The 27616-nt window shown below is 25.4% G+C and overlaps 1 protein-coding gene across 3 annotated transcripts; it reads left to right on the forward strand.

Moving 5' to 3' along the window:
* Positions 1 to 24: 24 nt before the first annotated feature.
* On the forward strand, positions 25 to 27616 carry LOC114132266 (ABC transporter G family member 23-like). 3 transcript variants are annotated; one of them, XM_027997674.2, is made up of 16 exons: positions 25 to 709; positions 8115 to 8310; positions 18611 to 18743; positions 19609 to 19763; positions 20907 to 21014; positions 21075 to 21165; positions 21237 to 21371; positions 21469 to 21602; positions 21923 to 22154; positions 23268 to 23445; positions 23792 to 23907; positions 23979 to 24049; positions 25782 to 25870; positions 26212 to 26388; positions 26619 to 26705; positions 26894 to 27616. In XM_027997674.2, the coding sequence occupies exons 2-16, from the start codon at positions 8162 to 8164 to the stop codon at positions 27124 to 27126; spliced, it is 2088 nt and encodes a 695-aa protein (XP_027853475.1). In that variant the 5' UTR covers positions 25 to 709; positions 8115 to 8161; the 3' UTR covers positions 27127 to 27616. The 3 variants fall into 3 exon arrangements, with proteins under 3 accessions (XP_027853475.1, XP_050064803.1, XP_027853476.1); XM_050208846.1 differs by lacking the exon at positions 25 to 709 and adding an exon at positions 1484 to 1519; XM_027997675.2 differs by lacking the exon at positions 25 to 709 and adding an exon at positions 7829 to 8035.

Consider the following 27616-nt stretch of genomic DNA (forward strand, 5'->3'; position numbering starts at 1 on the left):
AATTATTAACCTGACTGCACAGCATCCATCGGCCCGCGGTCACTGCAGCAGCCGTCTGTTCAGTCCGTCTCCGGAACCGTTCGTATCCTTACAACACGCCGCACGGCTGTAAATCGCACGCGCGCAGAGTAAATTCCCTCAACGCTATAATATTATAATATTATACTTAAACGCGTCATAATACGAGGTAGAATCTGTTACATGCCATCGTCGTTGTCACCGCGTCGCCACGTGTCCGGGGCCACGACGATAACAATAAAAACAATAATATTATTATACAAATCGTACGGCGGCCGACGAGATAATAGTGTTTTTATAATATAGTATTTATCACACCTGCACGACGACGGCGTTTGCTGCCGCGACCGTATTATAGTTATATCGTCGTATTGAAAATATCCGACAAACCATATATCTCGCCGTCCGACGAATGTTAACTCGAAATGCGCTGTTCGCCGACGCCGTAATAATCGTTCTCTACTTGGACACCGACGCCGATAAATCGTTATAAACATCGCAAATCTTATTAATAATTATCGTTATTGATAGTGTTACGCGTATCGATATTATATCGTTTTATATTTTATACCGACTCGTCAGTACCGTCGGACGGGGCAATAACGAAAAAAAATCCGTCATAACTTCTCTTCCAAGGACGAATTCCTGAAACCGTGGTCGTTTCGTTTTTCGATTCATTGCACCGAGAAAGGTAGGTATTTGACCTTTTTCATATCGTGTTTGCTGCTGTTGTTATTATTATCACTGTGCGTGTTTTAATGATAATATTTCGTTGGAAATATTCACTTTTACTCTCCTCTTATATCATATAATATGATATTAAATATTCGTAGTAGCGTGCATACTAGGGTACGTACTCGTATACATAGGTATATTAATTAATATTTGACAGAAAATGGTTACGTACATAATGTTTTGTTTGACGATGATAATAACAGTAATTATACGAAGAGCGCTAAAGCATTTAGGTAAAAACTTTTCGCGGATAGGTTGCACGTAAACCACGTGTAACTTTGGCTTTGTAGGTAAACACCGAGTTATTACGATGCGCATAATTATATCAATTTAGTTAAAAAAAAAAAAAAGAAAAAAATACCGCCGCGTTGGTAAGATTCTTTCAACGATATATTTTGATTTAATTATTATCTTTCTCCGTTAAACTTTCATGGTCATCACACAAGGTATTATTCGTTATGTAATCTTTGTTGGGAATAATTACATTTTTCAGTTGTATGCTTTGTTCTTCTGTTGGTTAGTAAACGAAAAATGTTCAATGAACTAATATGTTTAAAGATTATTCGATTAATTTTAACTCAAATGTGCGTATTTTAAAAATTGTAAATAGGTTTTATAATACATATATATTGTACGTATATGATGATATATTAAATGTATGTGTTATATGATTTTAAAGTTTTATATTTTACGGTAATATTTTTTGTTTGTTAAAAGAAACACTTCGCTTGAAATAAAACAGCAAAACAATTTTAGGATTTGATCGGTAAGGCTGATATTTTGGTTCAATAATAATGGTATGTGGTTTTATTTTCGTTATTTACCTTTTGAGTGAATCTGATTGAATGTAGTTTCAGTAGCAACAACAGTTTGCAAAAATTGTAAAACACTAAACTGAGATTTGTTCGTAATATTTTTTTATTATTTTTAACTCAATAAATTCACTATCGTGACAATCTATATAAGCTACCTATCTCCAGTAGTAGTGTAGTCCAAAGAATTAAACTTGATCAACTTTATTTTAAATATTAAATTTAGAATACATAAGACTAAATACTATTTACTGCATTAAGTGCATTTTGACAGCTTAGTTTTTATCCATTTTAATAAAATAAAATATTTCATGAGTATTATAATATGATGAGAAATGAATTATAAATAATATATCACATTTCCTATCTATAAACACATTTTACGTATTTTTCGTATAGTGATGATGGTAATACTATTTCAATAATTTAAATACTAAATATTATTGTTAAACTTATTTAATTCTGTTTAATGCCTGTATCATGACCATCACTGAGAAAATTTAAAAATTGATGCAAGTATTGAGTTATCATTAGTAATTTACTAAATAATTTATCAAATATTCTATTTATTTATTTAAGGCATAAAATGTATATATATTTTTTTTGTACCTATAAAGTTTTAACTTTTCAAACGAAAAAAGTATCAGTCAAGCTCAATATAAAATAAAAACAATATAAATTGAGGTTATAGAACGAAAATATTAACCTTAACATGTCATGTAAAACCTTATGACACCCAAATCTACCGTCTAAAATCCGAGGATAAAAATATAAAATATGTATACCATATACCTACATACTTAGTTGCTCAGATTTTTTTTAATATCGTGTCAGTTTATCTGCCTTTTTTGTTGTTGTTGAAAAAAGTGAATAATTTTTGTTGGTTGGTCTTTTTTCCTATGCCACTCTTTCCCTAACTGAAAGGCATTGTGTAACCCTTAAAACCCTTTAAAATGTCGGCACATAAATCTTCGCCATTTCGGTCGCTGCATTTTGCAACAGTCACGTTAGCTAACCGAATATTAAAAATTCTCTTTTCATGTGCTGTCCGATGCAGTATACGACGTTTCATCATTTAACTACGACCAGTATACACACCACATATAATAATATTATACAAATAACAGCTATTACGAAGTGTTGACATATTACTTGCCTAAGTTTTTATTTGTCTCGTTAACCACCACTGAGTATAAACAATTCAGTGAAAAAATATTGTATTATTTTTCTATTATTTTAAGACAAGACAGCAAAATACGCGCTTATTGTGTTATTTTATTAATACCTTTGCCTGTTCGTAAAATAAAACGACAATGCACTAAGTGAAATTATTACGAACAAATGGTTATTATTACTGTAGACTTTTACAACAGCACTGGTGAAAAATATTTAGATATAACATTTATTTTCTTCATAGTTTATTATACTATAGGTATATTTTTCTTATTCTAAATTAATATGAGATAATATTTATTTTTGATTGGTAAAAATTTGATATGTATACTTATTATTTTATCAATTACGATTGGTAACAACATAATAAATTATTACAAATAAATAAATATAAAAATGGTTACCAGTTGGATAACCTTGCCTAACTATCTGGTGTAAATAACAAAAAAGATGAAACATTTATCTTTTTGGTTTTATAATTAGACAGTAATCAATAATGGTACTTAATTATATTGAACAATAGTTATGGTCTAAGGAGTAGGTATACATATTATTATGTTTTTTGTGCATTTTGTTCAATTGTAATGTAATTGGTAGATTCCTTAGAATTAATAATAACTTACAGTAGAGGCATATAAAAATATAAAAATTTACTTTAAGATTTATAAATATACATATTTATGTATAACTAGGTACCATTATTTAATTATACAAATATTTGTCTTGAAAAATTAAATGGAATGTAGTTATTATAATTTAAAATTCATATACTACATAATATTATTTTGCAGTAAATTAAAATTATATTTTATATTAAGTTCAATAATAAAAACGGGTTTTTTTATTACATTTTCTAATTAGACAGTATACATATTTGTACTTAGTAAATTAAGAAATTGGTAATTGATTACAATCATCTGAATCACATAAATTAGTATTATAAAACAAAATAGATTAATTGTATTTGCCCTTGTAATAATAAAACTAAGTACCACAAATAGAGCTATATTTTTTGATGTATTAACAAGTTCTCCTTGCGAATATTTAAAAATTATACCTACATTTTTAAATTTTTAAAGGATATTATTATTAGATACTATTTATTTAGTGGCAGAAGAGATGTTTCATCTGGAAACTAAAAGGTAAACTTAAAAGCTAATAAGTACCATAAAACATATTATAAAAGTAACGGAATAATTATAAAAAGTCCGGTTACTAACATCTAATTGAAATTCAATCGTTCAAAAAAAATATATACATATATAATAATTTATACATTATCTTTTATTAAGTATACATAAAATATGATATGCAGTTATGGGGTTATTTATAAATTTTTTACATTTAAAACTAATACGGTACTTTGAATCAATATTCAACTGAATAACTTATACCTGACAATATAACATAAGTCATTTAACCCTAAAAAACTTGAATTTAATGAATAGATATTCCTGTTTACAAAGCTCTACATTTAAAAAACGAATTTTGAAAAAAACACATCCCTATTAAAATCCTCTGACTTCCAATATAATAAATACTGCTATTTTTATTTAATAAATATCACCTATCGTCTCAAAAGAAAATCGACGAGGTACCTTTTAAATTATTTATTGTTATGAGTATAAAACATAATTATAATATCATATAATACTTTAAAACTTTCATTGTAATATGAGAATAATAAATAAATTGAACGCAAATACATTTATTATAATTGTAATCGTATATTTTCCTTTTTATGTTTTAAGTATTTTTATAACCACATCTTAAATCTTAGGTCTAATGGAATCGAAATATAATTACCGGTATTTATGTTAAAACTAATATTCAACGGTAAACCGGTACTTACCTACGGTGTTTAAAATTTTTATTCCATAATTCGGTATTTTCCTTGATATTAGTTGTCAACATCTTTAATTATTTGGTATTTTAAAATTATAGTTCTATTATATTATATAGGTACTATAATTTTAACTAAAAATAATAATTAAGTACCTCTGATAATTTGAAATGTCATACTAAGTTTTTAAAAGTTTTTAATCACTTTTACTATTCAGGACATATAACTATATAAGTATTAAATATTATTAAAGACAAGCGCAGTTAAAAATACATGCAATTATGGCATAATAATTTAAATATTTATTTGTAAAAATGATTAATTACCTATAGTTATTTTTGTTATTATTTTGGGTTTTATGATATATCTAATTATTTAATTTACTGGATTACGACCGACTGTTCCGATTTTTGGTACACATATAATACCAAAACATACCACCAGCCCTATTAGTATAATATAACATAAAGTGGTCAGACACAATAATTGGTAACTCTTACTTTTGAAGTTGAACATCTGAGTACTTTACTCCCATCCCTAAACAATAATATTATAAAAAAATCATACGACAATAATATCACAGCTAATTTATCATCATAAGTTCAACCAAAAAATACTGCAATACCCAAATTTCTCGAAGAATTTAAGTCAATCCATCATTAGCCCTTTATTAAACCTACTCTTATTATTAATATTATTAAATTTTTTCGATCGTCTACTATTTCCGTTTAATAATAATACCACCTTTATCATTGTATTATTTTGTTAACAATATTACCTACAACTCTGCGTGTATAACCTACTTTATTTATAACCTATATTATATTAAAACAGTAGAGATCTAATACTTTAAGCTGATTTTACAATGAAAAAAAAAATAACTACCTATCCTAAGTAATATCAATGATGATTTTCTTTATTCGTGTCACTTTTATTATTTTAATTTTATTACTATCCAGGAATTTACTGATATTGATTTATTATTTTGGTCTGTACATACACAACTTTAATGTGTATTAATAATTAATATGCACGAATCTCAGTAGTAGTATTTTAATTTTTATAGCTCACGATAACATTATATTAAAATTAAATAATACTTAACTATTTATGTTTTTCTTGTTATTTTTTAAATTTATACAACAAATTGGCGTTACTAACTGTTATTTGTTTATTTAAATACATTCATTAGGATCTAAAAAAATTAATTAATGTTAGACTGTAAAACATGCTTTAATTAACCAGCCTGACTTTTTATAACTACCAATTTTATATTCCCGTGATATATTTATGTATAATAAAATATAATGGTGTGATAAAATAATATTGTGGGTAATACTAATTAAGTAAGTATCACTAATTACGTACATATTTAATAACATTATGACTAGATTTATACAGGTGAGCGTTACTTGTAGTGTTTCCGGACCGTTGGAGGTCATATTGAATGAATTCTACATTTATACTATAAATTACATGTAAATACACAAATTCGTTGATACTTAAACTAGTGGTAATAACTGTACTTAGATAATATTAGAATAAAATTAAAAACTAATAATTCGTGTCAATTTTTCGAAATTAGGAGCGTATATAAATATTAGTATAAATTATGTTAAGACGTACTAAATACTGATATCATTAATGTTGAAATTATTATTATTACTCAGTTTTTTTATAAATATTTTGTTTATTATAATTAAATAATAATTTCAATAAATAAAGATATACACATAATTTTAAATTATGATGATGATGATTGCATAAAATAAGATTATTACGCTTCTTTAATATAAATATGAATTAAACCAACAAAATAATAATGCATTACCTTACTATACTATTAGTTAGTTATTGTATAATTACTATTGTTTAGTTTAATTTATTATAATTTATGTTTGTATAATATTTAATATACCTAAAAAGCATATACTAACTAATATTTAAATCAAGAGGCATAATAAATAAAATTAATGTTGGGTAAATATGTTTTAGGTATTTATTCTAGATTTTTAGTAGGTATAACAATATTAAGTTATTTAATCTTAACTTATAATATGTAAGAACACTAAGAACATTTTAAATTTATAATTAATATGTTTTGTACTAAATAATTACATATGTATATTTAAAATAAAACTTTGATTTTTTTTTTTTTTTTTATAAAGGCTGGAACCAAACTAATAAGTTTTTCTTTATTATAAATTACAGTGTCGTAAAATCTATACGTCATTGTTCAAGTTTTTTTAATCATAATAAATTGTTTTGATCGTTTTAAATAATAATTTATAAAAACGATCTTTTGTAATTCGTAATTTATTTTTAGAAAAAAAAACAACTAGTAATGTCGAGAAAATGACACATTTTCTAATTAAATTAAGTTATTTAATAATGATAAGTGTTTCGTATGCTTTTGGCAAACCGAAAAGTTGCGACCACAGATATAATATAATACGAGTATAATATGGTATACGTACTCACAATAGTTAAGAACTCGCGCCTCTATATTTTGTTTTTATTACATTTCAAATTAATTAAAAATTAACGACATTAAGGATTGATATAATACTATTGTGTAACTTGTAAACATATCCCGTTTATCACCTATCCCCGATTTATATTTGAGTGGCGTGTTTGGTAAGTGAAACGGTTGTTTGTTTGACGCACATTTACACACTTACATCGAGTTCTTGCCTCCACCCACCGAATACAGCGCGAGTAATGCCCATATAATTTGTCGGAGACTTAAAATAAATCCACAGCGTCATCGGTTGCGTCGATTCCGCAGTGATGTAGGTAATTATAATTACAGACCTGTCTTAAAAATATTCAGCTCGTCGATCTCGTACCTGACAAATCATTTTGTGAGGTCTCGACGTCGTTGCGATTAACGGTGTGGGCAATATTCTCTGTGGTTTTTTTCACGATAGAATACACACGTAGGTACTCATAATAATAATACGTAATGTGCAGCATAATGCCAGCTCGTTTGGCGAGGTCGACCGTATTAAAAACAATGTGACTATAAACAACGTGTCAACATTTGGAGTAGGTGATATATAGTTGATATCACGCGTGTCTACCGCCGTTCGAATATCGTGTATAGGTATAATTGTCATAATAATATATTAAATAATATAATATAATATATATATAGGAAGCAGCGGCGCTCTGTGTACCTACCAGTACCTACAAGTATGTGCATTTTATTTTTTCGGTGACCTCTAAAATAACATGTTAGGTATCCGACCAGTTCTCCTCCGCGGATATAGCTGACAAACACGTTCGGACTCATCGTAATCGTCGTCGTCGTCGTCGTTTGCGGTTTCGACGACCCTCCGGAGTCCGGACCGCGTTTTTGCAGCGCGCACACAATACATATTACATATAATTTGAGTGCGAGTTCGCGTGCACGCACGACGTCTGTGCCGAACATTTTATTAGTTTCGACCGCGTATGCCAATATTTATTAGTTTATAATAAAACAGTAAAAACGATAACAACAACAATACTATTGTCATCGCGTGTTGCAGGCGGCGCGGAAATCAGGAATATCGATAATCACCAACACCCGATCGCCATGGAGGACATTGCGTTGGGACCGTCGGCGACTCGACCACAGCCGAAAACCGAAGAGGTGGCAATCATGATCAGGGACGCCGTAAAGGCGTACGACAAGAACAACGTGGTGTTCAGGGGTTTGAACATGACCGTGCCGAAGGGTAAAATGTAAGTATTTTTGACATCGAATCCAAACTAAACCGCTAGATAGTGCATGAGTTATCGTTGTCGTTTTTAAAACGAAGCATCAGCCCTATCGTGATAATAATGATATTGGATTTATCCGTTTATCTCAACCATTCAAATGCGCTTCTGCAGACAGCTTTTTACAAAAAAAAGAAGCCTAATTTCAAAGTTTCGAGAATTTAAAAATGCCTATTGTATTGTTATTATAAGCCTACGAAGGTCGAGAAATTACAATTTATGATTTATTATTGCGTCACGATTTTTTTTGTATAAAGCATGTACTACCAAAATTGTTTAGCAAATAAATCCACAAATATAACAACACGAATTATGTGCAACAATTTTGCACTCGTGTTCTGCACTAATTAATACCTAGCAGTGATATAATTTTAAACCTATATAAAATATTATATTATTATCAAGGACTATATACATATTTAGATTTATACATCTAAGTTCACGGAAAAATGATTTTTGATGACCTTTATTTTTACTTGTCCAATGACGATAATATGACTGTATGATAATAATATGATGAATGTAAAACGAAACCAATGGATATCAAATAATATTAGGTGAATTGATAGATAAAATATAGTTGCATCAACTTGACACTTACAATTTTGGATAGTTTATTTTACCCTTTCTGAAGCTCAATGTCTATTTAAATATACAAAATTTTTACTGATAGTGTATTTAAACATTATTGTATTTCTTTTTCCGTTTATTATCTCGTATAACTATAAATAACTTTGTCATACGAAATAAAATTAAAATACCTTTGAAGTTTGTACGGGCATTAAGCAGATGTAATTTCAAAATATGATATACTTACATAGATGATGTATTATTGAAAGTAGAAAAATGTGTCCATTTTAATGAACATTAAGTATAATTATATACATTTACAAAACATGAAAATAAATTAGGTATTGGAATGATAATTGATAACTATCAGTTGTAATACATTTTTATTGTGGATCACATTGGTAGGGTTTTCTAACGTTAAATTTAAGACCACTGTTGTAGTAATGAAATTTTTATTTTATCGCGGATAGACATAAACATTAATTAATATACATATCAATTGATGTAATTATGATGCATTATAACTATCTACTTTTTGTGGTGTGTTTAATGACTTCTGTGGGTTTCTATCATTATTATATCAGTGAATGTGGCCTAATTTAATGTCGTGTAATTTTATACACCGAAAAAACGAGTAGGTAGATACCTATTTTACAAAGAATTTTTCCGATCGGTACAACATCAATCGCTTAGAGAGAACTCCTTGGATATTTTTCACTTATCCAATTATTTTCATCTCACCACAGACAATCTGATTAAATATTTGTTTTTTTCATTTTCTACTGACATTTCGATTAAACTTGCATTTGACAATATTTTTTATTGTCAATTACGATATGTACATCGTAAACATCGGTAAAATGAGCTCCATAAGACTAGTTAAGATCAATATTTATTTTAAATTGAACTCTCTGATGTACAACTGCAATGAAAATATATTTTGAACAACAATATTTTTTGTTTTGATAATATACTATTATAGATTTTTTTTTATTAATATTTTGTATGCTTAGATATTCCAGTATTATATCATAAAAACCTCGTAATTATCGTAGTAATAATAAAACAAAAATAAACATTTTATGATTTGTGAGAATTGATTTAAATTAATAAAAAGTATAGGACTTTTGAATTTTGTTAATTTAATTATTTGAAATGTACACAATATTTTACATGAAACATTTTTTAACTAAATACTTACAGTTATGACTCATATTTTTTTATTTATATAAAATATATTTATTTATTTTAATAACGTATTAGGGGTAAAATATATAGTAAAAATATAACAATGCGCCATACTATTGGAATACATAGTTGAACATTATGCTTAAAATATAATATTTTAATACTAAACGCAAAGGTAATTAAGTATAATTATATATTATTATTTAGTATTTAAAAGTGCACTTTAAACTATATGAACTGTGAAATATATTATTTATATCTTGTTGTTTATCATGGTTAAATTATTATAATGAAAATAAAACATAAGTAAAGAGTTACATGAAAGTAGTATAAATGGTTTACTGGTAAGTAATGGATATAATTTTCCCACTAACAGGTACATAAAATAAAGCGGGGGTTCTTAAAATAATCGATTGAACATAAAAATATATATTATTTAACAATTTTGGACAATATATCTTACTGTTCTATAAATTATCAAATCATTTTATTGCCCATAAAAAAAATAATAGAGTAATAGACATATCAATGCCATTAAGATGTATATCAATAAAGTATAGTTTGTTTTATTTAGTTTAAAATAAATCATTTAAAAAACCTGTTTTGTATTGATTATATTTATTGATTTTTTCACCATGAAATAGAAATGGAAGTACCAAAAATTAATTGTTTGTTCCAAAATAAACATAATTTCAGCTAAACATAATGCTTTGTTATAAAATATATAGATAAAATCTCTAGAGTTTTGGCAAAAAAACGTAGAATACATGGTGTGCTTGTTAATCGAATAAAACTTAGTTTTTTTGATCCGTTGGAGTCTATCGATTTGATAAACTCTAACATTAGCAATACTTTTTATAAGAATTTTCGAACACTTCAGATTGGAATGGATAAAAATAATCTTCATTAACGTAGGTACTATCAATGTAAATGTATCACGTATTATTAATTAATTAGTATAGAATAGATACTTTAATAGTTAGCTTAGTTATTTGTATAATATACCTACACAATATAAATATATATCTAAGTAAGCAACTGGGATAATTTATGATGCGCAGTTGGCGACGTTAACGCAAAAGAAGAATAACTATAATAAATGCCTACGCGATTATTCACGTTTACACAATATTATATATAAATATATTAATAATTCAAGTTCATATATTCGATCAGCTGTCCGGCTGTCGGCGTGTGCGTATTTGTTGAGAACGAAATATTATATTGTCAGCGGTGGTCAGTGTAGTTGAGCACGGTTCATCTCGCGGGAAACACGTGCGCGACTATTCAATAGAATTAATACAAAGATAGAATAATAATTATCTAGATAAAAAAAAAAAAAAAAAACATATAATTTAAAACTCGTATTTGTATTACAGAATTTCTCACGATTTTTTCAATAAATATAATAATATTGTATAAAGATTCAAAACTTACACTCATCATTGCGTCATTATGCGTGTATCAAAATACGATTCGTGTTTGCACATAATTAACAATAGTATTATTATAATTGCGCCGAAATGTCAAATGACCTTTTTATCTGTAAGAAATCTATCGATTGCCCCTATATTGATTACGCCAAATTTTTTTACATATTCCATCGACTATCGAATCAACCGAGCGATTATTTAAATAAACAAATTAATAGATTAACTTTTGTAAGACTGGCACCAATATTCTAAAAAGTAAATCATTTATTCTAAAAATTTTAATTGTAAAATAAAATAATTTGTAAAAACCAATCACTGTAGATATCTATTTGAATTATATAATTTTATAATTTTAAAAAATTTTACATTGTATTTAATATCTTTTTTTGCCATGATATAATTTGTATAATTGTGTTATATTTTTCGTCGTGAACGACAATGTTTGAATTGTTTTTATAAAAAAAAAAAAAATAAATAAAAAAAATACGGTAAGCTGAGTATGACTGTTAATTAAAAAAATTTTTTTAATATGATACATCAGTTATTATTTAATAAACAGTAGCCGGCGGCATCAATATACAAAAAAAATTAGGCGAAATTGATATTGAAACGGCGGAATCGATAAAAACTCCTTCCACACAACACTGTGTCAGTGTCACTGCTATTAAACTGTTTTTTGGATCACATGATTTAATTGCTCTTAAAAATTCAAAATTTTCATCAAACACATTATTTTAAATTCTCATTTCATTCTTTAATAATTATATAATAATTAGTAGCTGTCTACTACAGTAATAAAAAAAAATTGAATTGATAAGAAACGTAAAAACCCAAAATGTGAACTAAATGGTTATAAAATTTTATTATTATTGTTTACGTAATCGGTTTGTTTATTAAATATATTAAACGTGTGGATTATCGATCTATTTATTATAGCTTGCAGTACCTATACGGCTAGTACGACTATATTATAACATCGATATCGATCATTTAAAAATGTAAGATTAAGTGTTTTAATTTGAAACTTCTTGTATGAAGTATGTACCGATAAATTCAGTGGATCTAGTGAGTCGTTTTGTATATATAAAAACATTCCGTTAGACAATATAGTTTCACTACTGTACCTATATCAAGGGAAATACATGGTAGTTATTTTTTTTTTAATTTAAATTAATTTTTCAATTTTTTTTTTCATTTTAAAAACTAGTTACCTAGTGTTAATTTTTGGTCATGTTTTTTTTTTGCTTTTTTAAAAAATAAATATACTTCTTTTTTGCTTTTTAGTTGCTCATTATACTTTAAAATCCAAGCCTTAATAATTGTTATACCTATATAATACATATAGGTAAGTCGAAATTCAAATTTTACAAGAGATACACAAAACTTATTTTGTGTTTTTTATTATGTTCCCTTTTTGAAATAAATGGAATAAAGGTACATAATATACTGTTACTAGTGTTACTTTAGGAACGCGTAGATATGGTTAGTTTTCACACCGAATAGTGTGTTTAGATAAAAATAACAAATTTCTGTAAAAATCTGAAAATATCAAAATAGTGGACATGTTCCCTGACAAAAGTGGTACTAAAACCTCCAGCAAACTGTCAGGTATAACAATAAAAAATTTGGTAACGGTACGTTGAATGGTGTGGATTTGTATGTGTGACAAAAATTCGGAACTTGCTTTTATAGTATAGATTCAATTCTAATTTTTGAAATTTATAGATACAGTGTTTAATATCAATTTTGTCATTCAAATAATTGGGTTTTTTATTGCGTTTAAAGTGTAGAGCTATAATATTTCTATTAAGCCTATTATTATGAAGAACATAAAATTATCTTTGATATTTACAATTTTATTATTCAGAAATCATCTGTAAAATTTTAATTTAGATTGATTGATATTTTTAAAATTAAGCTATCTGATTAACAACTTACATATAAAAATAAACGTCGTACTATCACTTTAGCTCATGCTGTACCTATTCCTTAAATGTCATAAAACAATATAATTGTTAAAATTTATTTGAAATTCCAAAATCAAAATTTTTAGAGAGTCACAATATTAAAAGATAACATGAAATGGAGTATAGAACTTGATGAATCGTATTGCTAGTAGCGTAGATGGAAAAGAATTTATTTTTGACGATTGTCGATATCTATTAAAATAATACATTTAAAACTATATCATGGTAACTATAAGTTTTTAAGCTTAGGCTACAATATGATTCATATGAACAGTTTTAAATATATTATTATGTCATCGATCACATGCATATCGATTGTTCAACGTCGGCATATAATTCCATTTGTATCAACACGATACAAAATAATAGGTAAGAATACAAATGCCATTAAAAACGTGGGAAAAAGTAATAAAAATCATACATTATTATACCCATCATTGTATATTATATAGCACCTAAATATAGGTTAGGATGACGGCCGTGTATAAATTGTATAGAAAGTATTCGGAAAAGTTAACGAACGGCAAATGGAGTTTTCGATGGCCGGATGGCTGGCGGGTATATACCAATTTTCCGTGTCACCGTAAAGTCATCCCCACGCGCAATGGAGCAAAGTGAATTTCCTTGGATGTAAAAACATCATTCGATTTTCCTACATTATAATATTATATATAATAATTACATTTCGTCCTTAATAGTCGCATCCTCTAAAAACCAATTTTCTTCCGGTTAATGGGTATTTTATTATATATATAAAAAATGGTATACACTAAATCTTAAAACTTTTTACTTTTTTATTTGTACCGTATAACTTAAACACCAAATCTCTCTATATATATTATACACACATATAATAAGTGATTCGTAAAGTAAATATTAAATTCATTTTTTAATCTATTTTAATTATTTTAACTTATTATAATTTTAAATTTTTGCCAAAAAATCAATTCAATTACTATTTTTTTTATTTCATTTTCTAGTAACTAATATTATTAATTTTTCGTTATTTTAATTTGCAACCGCTATTTTAAATCTTATGAATTGAATTAATTTATTAACTAATAAAAATTAAGAATATGCGAATGACATTATACTGTTTTTCTTATATATTTGAAAATTATTTTAATTGATGAATAATTCCTAGGTATATCTAACGGAATTGGAGTACCTAATACGTATATGTTATATTTGTCTAATTAAAAATATATTGAATTATGAATAGAAGTATTGTTAAAAAAAAATAATAAGTTTTTCAAATATATTGTCAAGATTGAAAATATGAAAAATAAAATTATGATACAGGTTTAAAATACAACAAAATAAAATTACTACTTAAACAATAATTATGAATTTATTTTAAAAATATGGGGATACATAGTCAAGAAATTTAGTTTGGTATAATTGCAGAACTACTCTGTTACGAAATATGTAAAGTATAAACATGATAATATATTCTTTTTAAAATTATAATCGTTGAACGAAAATTATTTTATACTTGTTAAACGTACATTAAAAGTGCTTAGTTATCGATATATTAAATTCAGTCAATGATAAAATATAACCAATTATTATAGGTATGTATTCCAAATATTATTATTATGTACACATAAATTATTTTTACACTATATTGGGTGTTATACTAATGGATGTTTAATTTAGAAAGGATGACGAAAATTAAAAAAAAATAAATATCAATTGAATTTTACGTGAATTTCTAATTAAAATATTAAAAAAATTCTATTTAGTATACCTACATAATGTATTATACTTTATATTCTAGCATTAAATAATATTTATAATTCTATATATGTTATGCTCAAGACATATAAATGTAAAGAAATATAAAAATGCTGATAAGACTTTGAAAAATATAACGATTCTTTCTTTTTCATGACATGTAAGACAATTACATTATAACGAGAGTTTAATATGTATGTATTATATATAAACAGATTTTTTTTTTTTTGTAACTAACAAAAAAAATTGAAGATGGTGAATATTATTATAATATATTTCCAATTAAAAATTTACAGCATAATGTTTAGTATTTGTAGATTAATGTAACTCACACTTCTAGTTTAATGCTATTACTGGGCATTGAAATATAAATCTAGTAAATTAAATATTGTTTTATTTATACTTTGAATGACAGACACTTTCGCGTGACCGTCAGGATACTACTTAATAAATTCCGGTTTTTTTTTTTTTTAATTTCCTGTTATTGTAGAACAAGTACAAAAATATACGGATGTGTAGATGTATAGCCTAGCTTATTCCTTATAACTAGACGGTATTAATTCATTTGATAAAATTATAATATTAAAAAAAATACGTAATAAAATGTACAACTGGTAATACAACATGTATTATTTTGAAGTAAATACATATAATGTCAAGTTAAAATTGCAATATCCATTATGTAATATAATAATATTAGATATAAAATGCAAAATATTGAAACTTTATAAATATCATAATACTTGTTAAAATAATTTGCGAATAACTAATTTGGTACAATTATATTTAAATGTCACGATATTTTATTATTTTTTTAAACGTAGCAAAATATTTTGATTAGTATTAGACTTAATAAAATAAGGTATAGTAAATATTATAATTTAAAAAATGTATCTTATATGCATTAATGTTAAGATTACGTTGTCTAAATTTAATTTTATATTCAAGTTAATAGGACTAGTGTCAAAAATATAATATACTTTGTACGTTTAATGTGAATTTACTTCATAAAATAATAATAATAATAAATTATATAATAGAATTATCTATTTAACTCAATAATACAATTATTGATTTACAAAAATCAACTACGTAGATCATAGACCATTGGTTATCCGTTATCATCATACGACTAAAACTAAACGTATTAAGGACGCTAATCCTTAATATATTATTAACAAATTGATAAAATGAATAAATAGACTGCTCACTACGTTAATTTTCAACTAGTTATAGTTTACTATATTTTAAACAGTTCTATGAAAATACATATTAATTAATATGACAGATACACGTTATCGATAATTATAATAATATGCTAAGTAACATAAAATATATAAGTATTTTATATGAACTAATTAATAATAAAATAAATAATTTAGAATATGAATGGAACAGAATCTATACTATTCTTTCAAATTTTGATTTATTTACATTCATTTTTTTTTTTTTTTTAAAGTAACTTATTTTACAAAATATTAAGAATAAGAAATAGGGTCTCTCATAAAAAAAAAAAAAAATGTTTGCGTCATCATAAATACTTTTTAAATAATATAAAAAAATTTATACGTATTTGAAAATATGGCGTACTTATAAATTTCGAAAATCAGAAGTTAACAAATCTATTATTAAAGGATAAAAAAAGACATATTGGTGAATCACACTGTATAAATATTAACTTAGGATGTAACTATATATAAGTGCATACCTACCACTATTTTCTCTTGTCAATAGTATACATATATTTTTCCTACTCTGAAGAGGACTCTGTCGGTTAAGCGATCTAACCAATCTTGTCACTTAGAGTATTAGAATTCTATACACGAACGAACACGAAGATTTGAAAAACCCATTTAATATATCTAAGAAATATGCGCAAAAATCCCTAGAAAAAAAATCTTTTTTTCAAATAGAAATATAATCAAGCAACCGCTCTTAATTTAAACTCTGCTCTAGAATCGGAACTTAAAACTCCATACAAACTTGAATTATGTAAAATTATGAAATAAAATTTAACTCGCATAGATAATAATATACACTTTATCTAGAAACATGCCATAAATAAATAAGTAGTACATTTTATACAAATTGGTATAATTTTTGGTTGGATTAAATCCGACTACAACATACACTTTGCATTATGATTGCACATATTAATATAACTATGATATGCATTATATATACATAGAATAATTTAATTTAATTTTTAAAGCTGATAAATTTAAATGGCTATAAAATAATATGTGATATTTTACTAAAAAAAAAAAAAAAATCAACGAGAAACGCAATGGTTTTTGACAAATGTTTTAATATTTATAATTCTTTTAAAATACTGTAAGTACCCAAGCAAATAAAATAGTGAATTATATGTTTAAATACACATTAAAATTACCAAAGTATGTGTGTGTTAAAAATATTAAAAATATACGGTTTTTAATTATTATGCTGCAAATATTATAAAAAGTGCTATAAACAACTAAATTAATATAGGATTTTTTTTTATAGTAACATATTAAGTAAATACAAAGTTTATATTTATATTTTAAATATATGTTATTAATTAAATTAACTAAATTGAATATTAAATTTATCTATATTAAAATTCTACGTATACAATTATTTATAAAAATGATCTATGACTTTCTGGTTAATATTAAGTTTGATAAATTCTTTTAAAAATTAATCTTTAATTAATATATACTATATTATACATTATAATTAACTTTAATTGAACATAAAGGTAATACCCAAGTGATATTTTAAGTTCACGTGTTATGTTATATTTAACTTAACTTAAAATGTAAGTGGATTAATTTAGCTATCACGAAATAACATTAATAATTTTTAAAGTATTTTAAATAATTTAAATATTTTATAATGTTTTAAATATTTATGTTTCTCATAATATCCAAATGTATAATTGTGTAATTAATAAAACTATTTTATCAAAATAACAGTGCTCGTGAGCTTTCGTATGACTATCAAATTGTTGTTGTTTTTTAAAAACATTTTTACCTAATTAATTATTATAATAAGGGTTAAACTAAAATTGAAATAAAATCAAAAATTGTATGCGATTTTTATTCTGTTTAAATAAAGACAATATTATAACGTATGTTTTAACATTGATAATTTTTTTAGTATTCCTTAAGGTCACTTTACTTAAACTAAATAATATGATGTTGGTGATAAATTTATAAATGTATTATTCTATTGTCAAAATGGTTCTTGAAACAGTTGAAACATATTTGGGTACACATATTTTGTAGTAATTTGTTTTTGTAATTTCTACTTTTCAAAATAATATTACAATTACTGTTATAAATAAATAAATAAATAATATATTTTGCATTTTTACGTTATTTTCAGTTATGGACTTTTGGGACCTAGTGGATGTGGTAAAACAACACTTTTAAGCTGTATAGTCGGTAGAAGCGAACTGGACTCTGGTGAAATAATGGTAAAAGCACTTAAAAGAGAAGATATCGGATATATGCCACAAGTAAGAAATTCAGTACATTAATTTTTTTTAAATCATATTCAATGGGTGATAAAAAAAATAAGAGATATATCATGAGGACCGTATATGGCTATTGTTAAAACGGATATTGTTGGGTACCCATAAATGTCTAACGGGTCAGTTTTATGTTTATCATTGAAAATTCAAGTGCAACATTAGGGATCAAAAACCCGCACAATTTTTGTTAGTTTCGATTGATATATTCGGTGTGAATAAATGTTCTAGATAGCGAACACAAAGAAAATACCGATTTAATCCAGCATATAATATTTTCTATATTTAATTTTTACTATGTATAATATAATATTTTTTTTTCAACCCGATCTTGTTAACCTTAATTTAATATGCTATTCTAAGGACATCAGTTTAACACTATTATATTATATGTTTGAGTTAAAGTCATGGACTTACCTGTTACTTAATATTATATCAATTTATTCAGAATAGAAAATCAGATTAGACGAAAATTAATGCCTATAAGACGACTCCAGAGAGTAATAATTGCGCCCGAGTTAAGCTATTGTTTAGTAACTTCGATCTGATTTTCTTCGTATATGCATAATATGAAGTGCAGAACAACTGAATATTATCCCTATCTATTCAACTAGATATTCAATTTTAGTTCATTTAACAGAATAAATGTAAACGATTTCGATAAATGTATGCAGATTGTATACTATATTGTGTCTAAATGTTTGTACTGAAATAATACACTGACGTTAAATCATTTATGTGTACTTTTCCACAGTCAAAAAGATAACGGCTATTGCCTGTATTTCTGTGAGAAAATACGTAATACATTTTGTACACTATCCTATTAATCTTGTGGAAATTTTTGTTATTTCAGGATTTGAATTTACATGAACATTTAACAATAGCACAAACTTATAAATTCTATGGTGGTATGCTTAACATGAGTAAAGAAGAAATCGCAAAAAGAACTAAAGAATTAACGTTACTATTGGAACTTCCATCTGATAATAGATTAATTGAAACACTTAGGTAAATATTATCATTAAAAATTATAAAATGAAAAAAACTCAGTACCGAAAAAAATTATTTTATTATGACTTATATATATTAACTATTATAATAATACAAAGAAGAAGATAATAATTTGATCCATTTTCATATTGAGAAGTTGGTAATTTCTATAAAATTTGTTTTCTAAAATTGAATGTCACAATAAAATATTATATAATATTTACAAGGTGATCCATTTAATGCAAGTCATTCTTTATTTAAATAATTATTAAATTTTTTAAAATATATTCTTATTTCACATAATATTAAGTTGTTGAAAAACATAATTTCTCTAAAAATATTATTTTTAAATTTTTTTATTCCTTATAATTTTTAAACTTTTTAATATTTCAAAGCAGAATAGGTATTACTTGAATTTTTTTGATCAATAAAAATCAAATCTTATAGGTAAATGTAGTTTATATTATATTATAAACTTTTAAGTATTTAAAGTTAAGTTATTAGTAGAGAAGTAGACTAACATTATATGTGGTACTCCTACTCACCAAAACTTATGGAGCTTAAATACTTATCTTTTAAACTATTTATCTAAAATTTGATTTATATACCTAAGTAAGTAATTTAAAAAATATTCTGCTTTGAGCTAATGAATTAAAAATGCATGCTCTCGTTAAAAAAAAAGTAATAGTTTAAAAAACGATAACGATTAAAAAGGTTTATTTATTTTTCAATAAAATATTGGTTTTTAACCACTATTTTTTTTTTTATTTTAAAAGCCACTAGTATAAACTATGATAGCTTGACAATTACATAGTAAAAAATAAAACAATATAAAAAATTTGAGATTAACAAAAGTTCAAATAATAATATGTACTATATAATTATATTACAGCCTCCTATATAAAGGCAATTATAATTATGATGGCTGTTAAATAACCACTATTTAATATGTACATATTTAGCTTTTTGGACATTTATACTTTTAGACATTTTTAGTGTCTTACGTTGTACACATACGTTTGCACAATAGTATTTTATCTAAATTTTACAGATTTTACTTGTTTTTTTTTTTTAATGTTCATTCAATTTCTATAATCGATTTTAGTTGTTGTAATGAGTATTTTCATTTCTAATTTTTTTTTTTTTTTTTTTTTTTTTTAGTGGTGGACAACAAAGAAGAGTATCATTAGGAGTTGCTCTATTGCATAATCCAAATATATTAATATTAGATGAACCTACTGTTGGATTAGATCCAGTTCTAAGTCATAGGTATAGTGTACAAAAAATATTTTAGATGATTTATAAATAAATCTCAATATAAAATTACAGTATTTGGAACCATTTGGTGTCCTTTGCTGAGGAAGAAAAAACAATAATCATTACGACACATTACATTGAAGAAGCGAGACAAGCTCATACAGTGAGTCTATACAGTTATATAATTGGCTATTCAATAATAATAATAATTTAATAAATTTTTGTTAATTTAAGATTGGAATGATGAGAGGGGGAATTTTATTGGCTGAAGATTCACCAGAAACTTTAATGGCACGATGCAATACAGCTTCTTTAGAAGAAGCCTTCTTGTCGTTAAGTTATAAACAAGAAACATCTTCCAATACTCAGGTGCCTTTAATTGAATATTTATATGTATTTAACTATTAACTAATCATATAATAGATAGAACACGACTAATATTCACATTTTGGTTATTGGCTTTCAGATTGATGATTCATACAAAAAGTTATCTTCCAAAAAATCCAACACTAAATTAAAATTAAATGACGGGTTTTTCCGATTAAACCGAATGAATTGTCTCTTGTACAAAAATGTATCGTTGCTTTGGCAGCAAAAGTCGTAAGTAAAAAAAAAAAAAATTAATGAAAAATGTATAGGTAATTAAACATTATGTATATTTTTGATTAATACATTAACGTAGTAATTTTAAAAAAAAATTAAATATCACATTATATAATGATCGTGTTTTTGAATACCTATCAATAAAATAGTATTGAATATTATGGGTGTTATTTTTAGTAGTAATAAGCACTATATTAAAAGAAATAATCGTAAACAGTTATGATATTTTTACATGAAAAAATTATCTTATCAAAAAATGTATTAATGTAATTTTTATTATTTAAAAATATAAACATGTACCTATATTTTAATTTTAGGTTTTTAGTTTTTCTATTTCTACTGCCTTTAGTGCAAACTTATTTTTTTAACCTTGCAATTGGTCATGATCCGAAAGGGCTGTACATTGCAGTTGTGAATGAAGAAATCCAGCAAAGACAATCAGGGGAATGTAAACCCGAATACTACAAAGGATGTTTCCTCGATAATCCTCAAGATGTAATGATGAGTTGTGCATATGTTGAACAAATGAAAACTAAATCAATGAATATTGTAAGTATAACGAATTAAAAAAGTAAAAACTCGACAAATTTTTCATTTTTACTAGATTGAGGTTTTTTAAATTTTTTTTTTACTACTTACTTGAGTGCAACTTCCTACTATTATTCTATTAATATTTTTACAAACTTAAGTATTAAAAAGGGTTTAAAAACTGAAATATTTTCTTGTTTTAAAGTATTTTACACACACTCGTATATATAAACTATACGTATTTATAAATGTAAGCATATATGGGACATTCAAATTTTCATTACAAATGTAATGTAAAATAACATTTTAAGGATTAAAAGTTAGGTAGGTACAATAATTACGTAGATACTTATAATATCATAATCCTAACCGTTTTTGTTATGTATATAAATTTGAATAACCCCGGCGTGATAAATGTATAATATTTTTTAATAAACTAACTTAAAATATGCTTATAGTTGAAAAGGTATATATTAAATACCATTACTTTGTGTTATGCATAATAAATATAATGGAATGATATAAAAATATTTGTAACAAATATTCTGTTTTTTTTCATTTTTTTTTTTAAATCATATTTGGTTAACAACGTTAAGCCACGTGTGGTCTCAATGGAATTCATTCAAGGACTACCATTTCTATCCAATGTCTTAAACTTTATTCTGAAATTCACAATATAAGATTTGTGTTCTTATATGGATACAACATAACATTTGAATTGCTGATTTTTTTATTTTAAAAATCATAAAAAAACAATTCAATATCTATAAAAAATATATCAATATGTTGAGCTCAACTCAACACTTGCTCAGTAATAATTTAATCTAAATATTATGTATATAATATGTATTTTTATTTATTTTCATTTTAATTTTAATATTATTTTCTGGTTTTAAAATCATAAGAACTATATTAAAAATCAAATTATCAATACGTAGAAAATAAAAAATTATTCAATTATATTAATTTTTATGTATTCATTATTATTTAATTTATATTATATTTCTTAGAAATGTTATTTTTCATTATTATGAATTTAATGATATTTAAGTATAAGTGTACTATGTAAGTAAAAACATAAGAAAACATTTTTTTTTTTTTTTGTATGCATTTTAATATTTTTTTCCTTTGCAGTTACATTACAACGATGTCGATACCGCTCTAAAAGCTGTAAAGAGGAATGACGCTTGGGGTTTATTATATTTCCCTACTAATTATACAACATCAATGGCTGTACGTTTCGTAAACGCCTCTAGGACTTCAGACTTAGACGTAGAACTAAGTACAGTACAGGCTTGGATAGACTTGTCTGGTAAGTGATTGAAAGTTTCCATGTTAAAAGCACATTACCAAAAATAAAGTTTAAAATACATAAAACTTAAATTAGAAATTGGGAGTAATAACTGTATTTTAGTTACAAGCAAATACTGTTGAAATGAAAAATATTTGAACACTTATAGGTATTCAAAAATAATAAATAAACATTTGTAGATATTTTTTTAAAAAGCCACTAATTTCATTTTAATTTTAAAATCTCTTCAAATAAATATTAAAGTTTGACAAATAAAATACTATAAAAAAATTGATACAAAATCAGTATTAATTCAAATATCGGGAAGATCTTTAACGTTTATTCATGTGTTTTGTTTTAATCGTAGATCAATACATTGGAAATATGGTAAAAGCAAACGTTATTTTTGGTATGCAAGAGTACTTGGGTGTAGCATTGAACAAATGTAACGTTAGTTCTAAAGTTGGGAACACTCCTATATCGGTTTGTATATTTATAATAGTATTCACGGAAAAAATGAAAATTTAATTATCAATGTACTTTTATTATTATAGTTTAGAGAACCAGTATATGGCTCGGTAAATACAACTTTCATTCACTATGCTTCGGCAGCCATATTGTGCCTGTAAGTATATTAATACATTAATACAATATTGTAGAATAATATTTATAATAATAATACTTATATAACATATAATATTTAAACTTGAAAATTTTAGTTTTGTTTTAAGATAACAAATAAAAACAAAAGGATATGATTTTCGTACCTACTATAATTGTTTTATTTTTGATAATGCAATTTTAATTAAATTAAATATTATCGTTCAGTCTTGAAAACATCGGAACAAAGGAAAATTTCCAAAGAGTTTGGTATTAAAATCTGTTAATACGAAAGTTCAGAACAACTTAAATAGATTATGAGAATACATAAAAGAATGAGAATGTTGGAATTCTTCTGTTAAAAATCTTACAGCGTAAGGTACATACGATGTGATAATTATATTTATCAGATAAACATTTCCTAAATGTTGTAGATACAATATTTTTCTGCATTAAACTAAAAATAATAATTATAGGTATTTGCAATGTCTCAAATTATGCTATTTAATAAGGTTTTATAGTTTCATGCTAAACATAATAGTACTTAATACGTTTATAGTTAATTTAAATATTACGAGTTTATTATATATTTAAATTTAAATACCTAACTAATTTATGACAATCAAACATATTTGTTTTTAATTTAGTTTATATATTATGAATATTATTATATATTTTATGGCATTGCTCATTAGTATTTCTTAGCTAGTTAGTAAAGACTTATTAACTTTTTAAACAACAGAAATAATGTATTTACATTATATATATTTAAAAACATAATATTATAAAAGCTGTAAGAACATTATATTTTATTTATTACTATTTTTTTTTTTTTTTTTTTTGTAGAAACTCAATGGTATTTTAAAATAACCAATTAAAAATAAAACTTTTTAGTTCTTAGTTTAAATTTTAAAACAAAAATCATTTGTATTTTGATATCTGATAGTAGCATTTTCACTATTGGCATTTCTTAATTTTGTAAATGCATATAAAAGCTATGTAGTTGTCAGGAAACCATAAATGAGTCAAAAATACACATTTTTTTTTTTATGTAGATTTCTGTGAATATTCGAATATATCAACTTTGATTTTTGATCGTTTGTCTTGCACCGTTAACTTTCAGTGTACTTCAGTATAAATGATCTCGCGTTACTTTTATTTATATAAACAGTATTTTTGCTCTTATCGGTTCATGGCACTTTGTATTTATTCTATCAACTTTAAATCGCAAAATCTAACCGAGTAAAACTGGCATTCATATATTGTTTTTGGTTAGTCATTAGTGATTGACGTATAAGGTAAATGCAAATAGGCGACTGTGCGCTGTGTCTTCTGTTAGAAAATTGATCAAAAGTCGTTCGCGGGTGGTAAAGAGAAAGGGAGACGAGGGATTATGGAGTAAGTGTTTAGGATCGAGTAATCAGATAGGAAAGGGTAATAATACAGCAGCGAGTTTACGAGTGGAGGGAATTTGTTGACGGAAAATACGCAACATCCTATTAAACGTTATATTAACATAATATAATATACGAGCATATAGTGTTTGTGACTTAGATGCCTTCAAAATAATAATATCGTTTCTCTTGCACTCGCATTCCGCATCCGTGTAATGGGGTCCTCTGGCGGGGAGGAATGAGTGCATTATTGTCATTCTGAAATGGTATAATGACGATTTTGTTTGTACATGGTGACGGGATAAAGTGTCATATGTATTGTGATACAAATGATTAAACTTCAGATACGATTTGTTTCGACAGATGTTGTTACTATTTGCCGGTACTGTTGACAGCGGGTTTGATTTTAACAGAGAAAAAAGAGGGCATGATGGAAAGGATGATGGTTTCTGGTGAGTATATCTTTATTATACATATATTTTTAAATTACAAATTCAATATGCGAATGTAATATTTTTTTGCCCGTATATTTCCCCACGGGGCAGTGTGGTTACGCATGTCGATATTGGGAAACATCCAATTATAATCCCGAATCGTAAACATGCTCTTTTGCAGGTAAACAATATAAAACAATATAAATAATAAATAGCGAAATCGGGGTGGACCATAAAAAACCCTAGAACGAAAATCAAATAAACCATATAATTATTGTCCGTTCATCACACCTTAGGGCTTAGATAATGATTGTCAAACCATTAAAATATATTTTAATAATTGGCCATGTTTATTACAGGTATTAAATTCACTGAAGTTTTAGTGTCTACGGTCATAATGCAAATGACGATACACGTTATGCAAACGGCCATATCCATGTATGTGATGTACATATACTTTGACAATCCTTATTTAGGAGATCATTTTCTCACGGTTCTTATACTCATACTCATAGGAGTAGAAGGAATGATTTTCGGTAAGTCGACACATTAAAATCATCGAAAACTATAAACAGTTGTAATTTATGACGCATGGTACATCAATTAAAATGATGTACTGCGTTTAATATTTTTTCGATCAAACAACTATTTATTGTTTTTAATTATCAGTATTAATATAATATATATTATATTATTTTTTTTTGGAACTTATTATAGGTACAATTGCGATATTATCGATTATAAAAATGTTTGTTGAATTATATAGGTTTCCTAATTGGTGCCATTTGCAAAGATTTCATATTCGCTACGTACCTAGGCACTGGCAGTAACCTAATGATGTCTTTCACTTGTGGTAAAGTCTTTTAACTATTTATTATCTATAATTTAATACATTAATATCTCACTGTTTATAGCGGTAGAATACAAAACTCTATTAATCCAATATGCGAATTCGGCATTATTTACTTAATAAATTAGTGTATTATATTAGAATATTTAAATTACAAAATATTAATCTAATGGCAATTTTTTTGAAAACAGGATTGATTTGGCCCTTGGAAGGTGCACATTATCTACTGAGATTAACTGGTCCTCTGTTTCCATTGACTGGACCTGTAAGGGCTTTGCTGGCCGTAACCGCTAAAGGCTGGTCCTTTGACACCGAACCTGTATACATGGGACTGTTGTCCATATTTGGCTGGTCAAGTATTATGATTATCGCCATATTCATCACTAGCAGAATAAACAAAGATCTATGGATTTTGAGAAAATAATATGACAATACGAATTGGTTGTATTATGTATATTTGAACATATTTCTTGTCATAATTGTGTACAGACAGACAACGGCTAGTTTATTTGACACCGATGTTCTATTTACAACCGACCTGAATACAAAAAAAAGTTATTTATTTATTTATTTTTAATTTTGATAGCAAAAGCAGTTAATTAATTTAAATCATTCAAAACATTCAAAACATTCTATCCTACATATATGCCAAACTATATAGTATCATGTACTATTATGGCAGATATTTGGAATTATACTCTTAATCATAATGATTTACATTTTAGTTTATCCAAACATCATTGATTTCTAATGAAATTATATTATGTAAATGATAATTTTGAGTAAAAAAAAAAAAAAATATTGAACTGTTAAATATTGAAAATATTTAATTGACTTACTTTTATAAATATTTATTTTTGTTATAACTTATTGTATTTATTTCCTTTATAAAATATATAAGTGTAAATTATTGA

Source organism: Aphis gossypii, chromosome 1 (assembly GCF_020184175.1).
Source record: "Aphis gossypii isolate Hap1 chromosome 1, ASM2018417v2, whole genome shotgun sequence".
Classification (NCBI taxonomy): domain Eukaryota; kingdom Metazoa; phylum Arthropoda; class Insecta; order Hemiptera; family Aphididae; genus Aphis; species Aphis gossypii.

What these genes read in the sequence shown, in the direction of transcription:
- LOC114132266 (XM_027997674.2), top strand. Translation starts at nt 8,162, where the DNA reads ATGGAGGACATTGCGTTGGGACCGTCGGCGACTCGACCACAGCCGAAA. An exon ending in AAGCGAGACAAGCTCATACA is followed by an intron (nt 21,166 to 21,236) that starts GTGAGTCTATAC and finishes TGTTAATTTAAG; the next exon opens with ATTGGAATGATGAGAGGGGG. An exon ending in AGTAGAAGGAATGATTTTCG is followed by an intron (nt 26,389 to 26,618) that starts GTAAGTCGACAC and finishes TGAATTATATAG; the next exon opens with GTTTCCTAATTGGTGCCATT.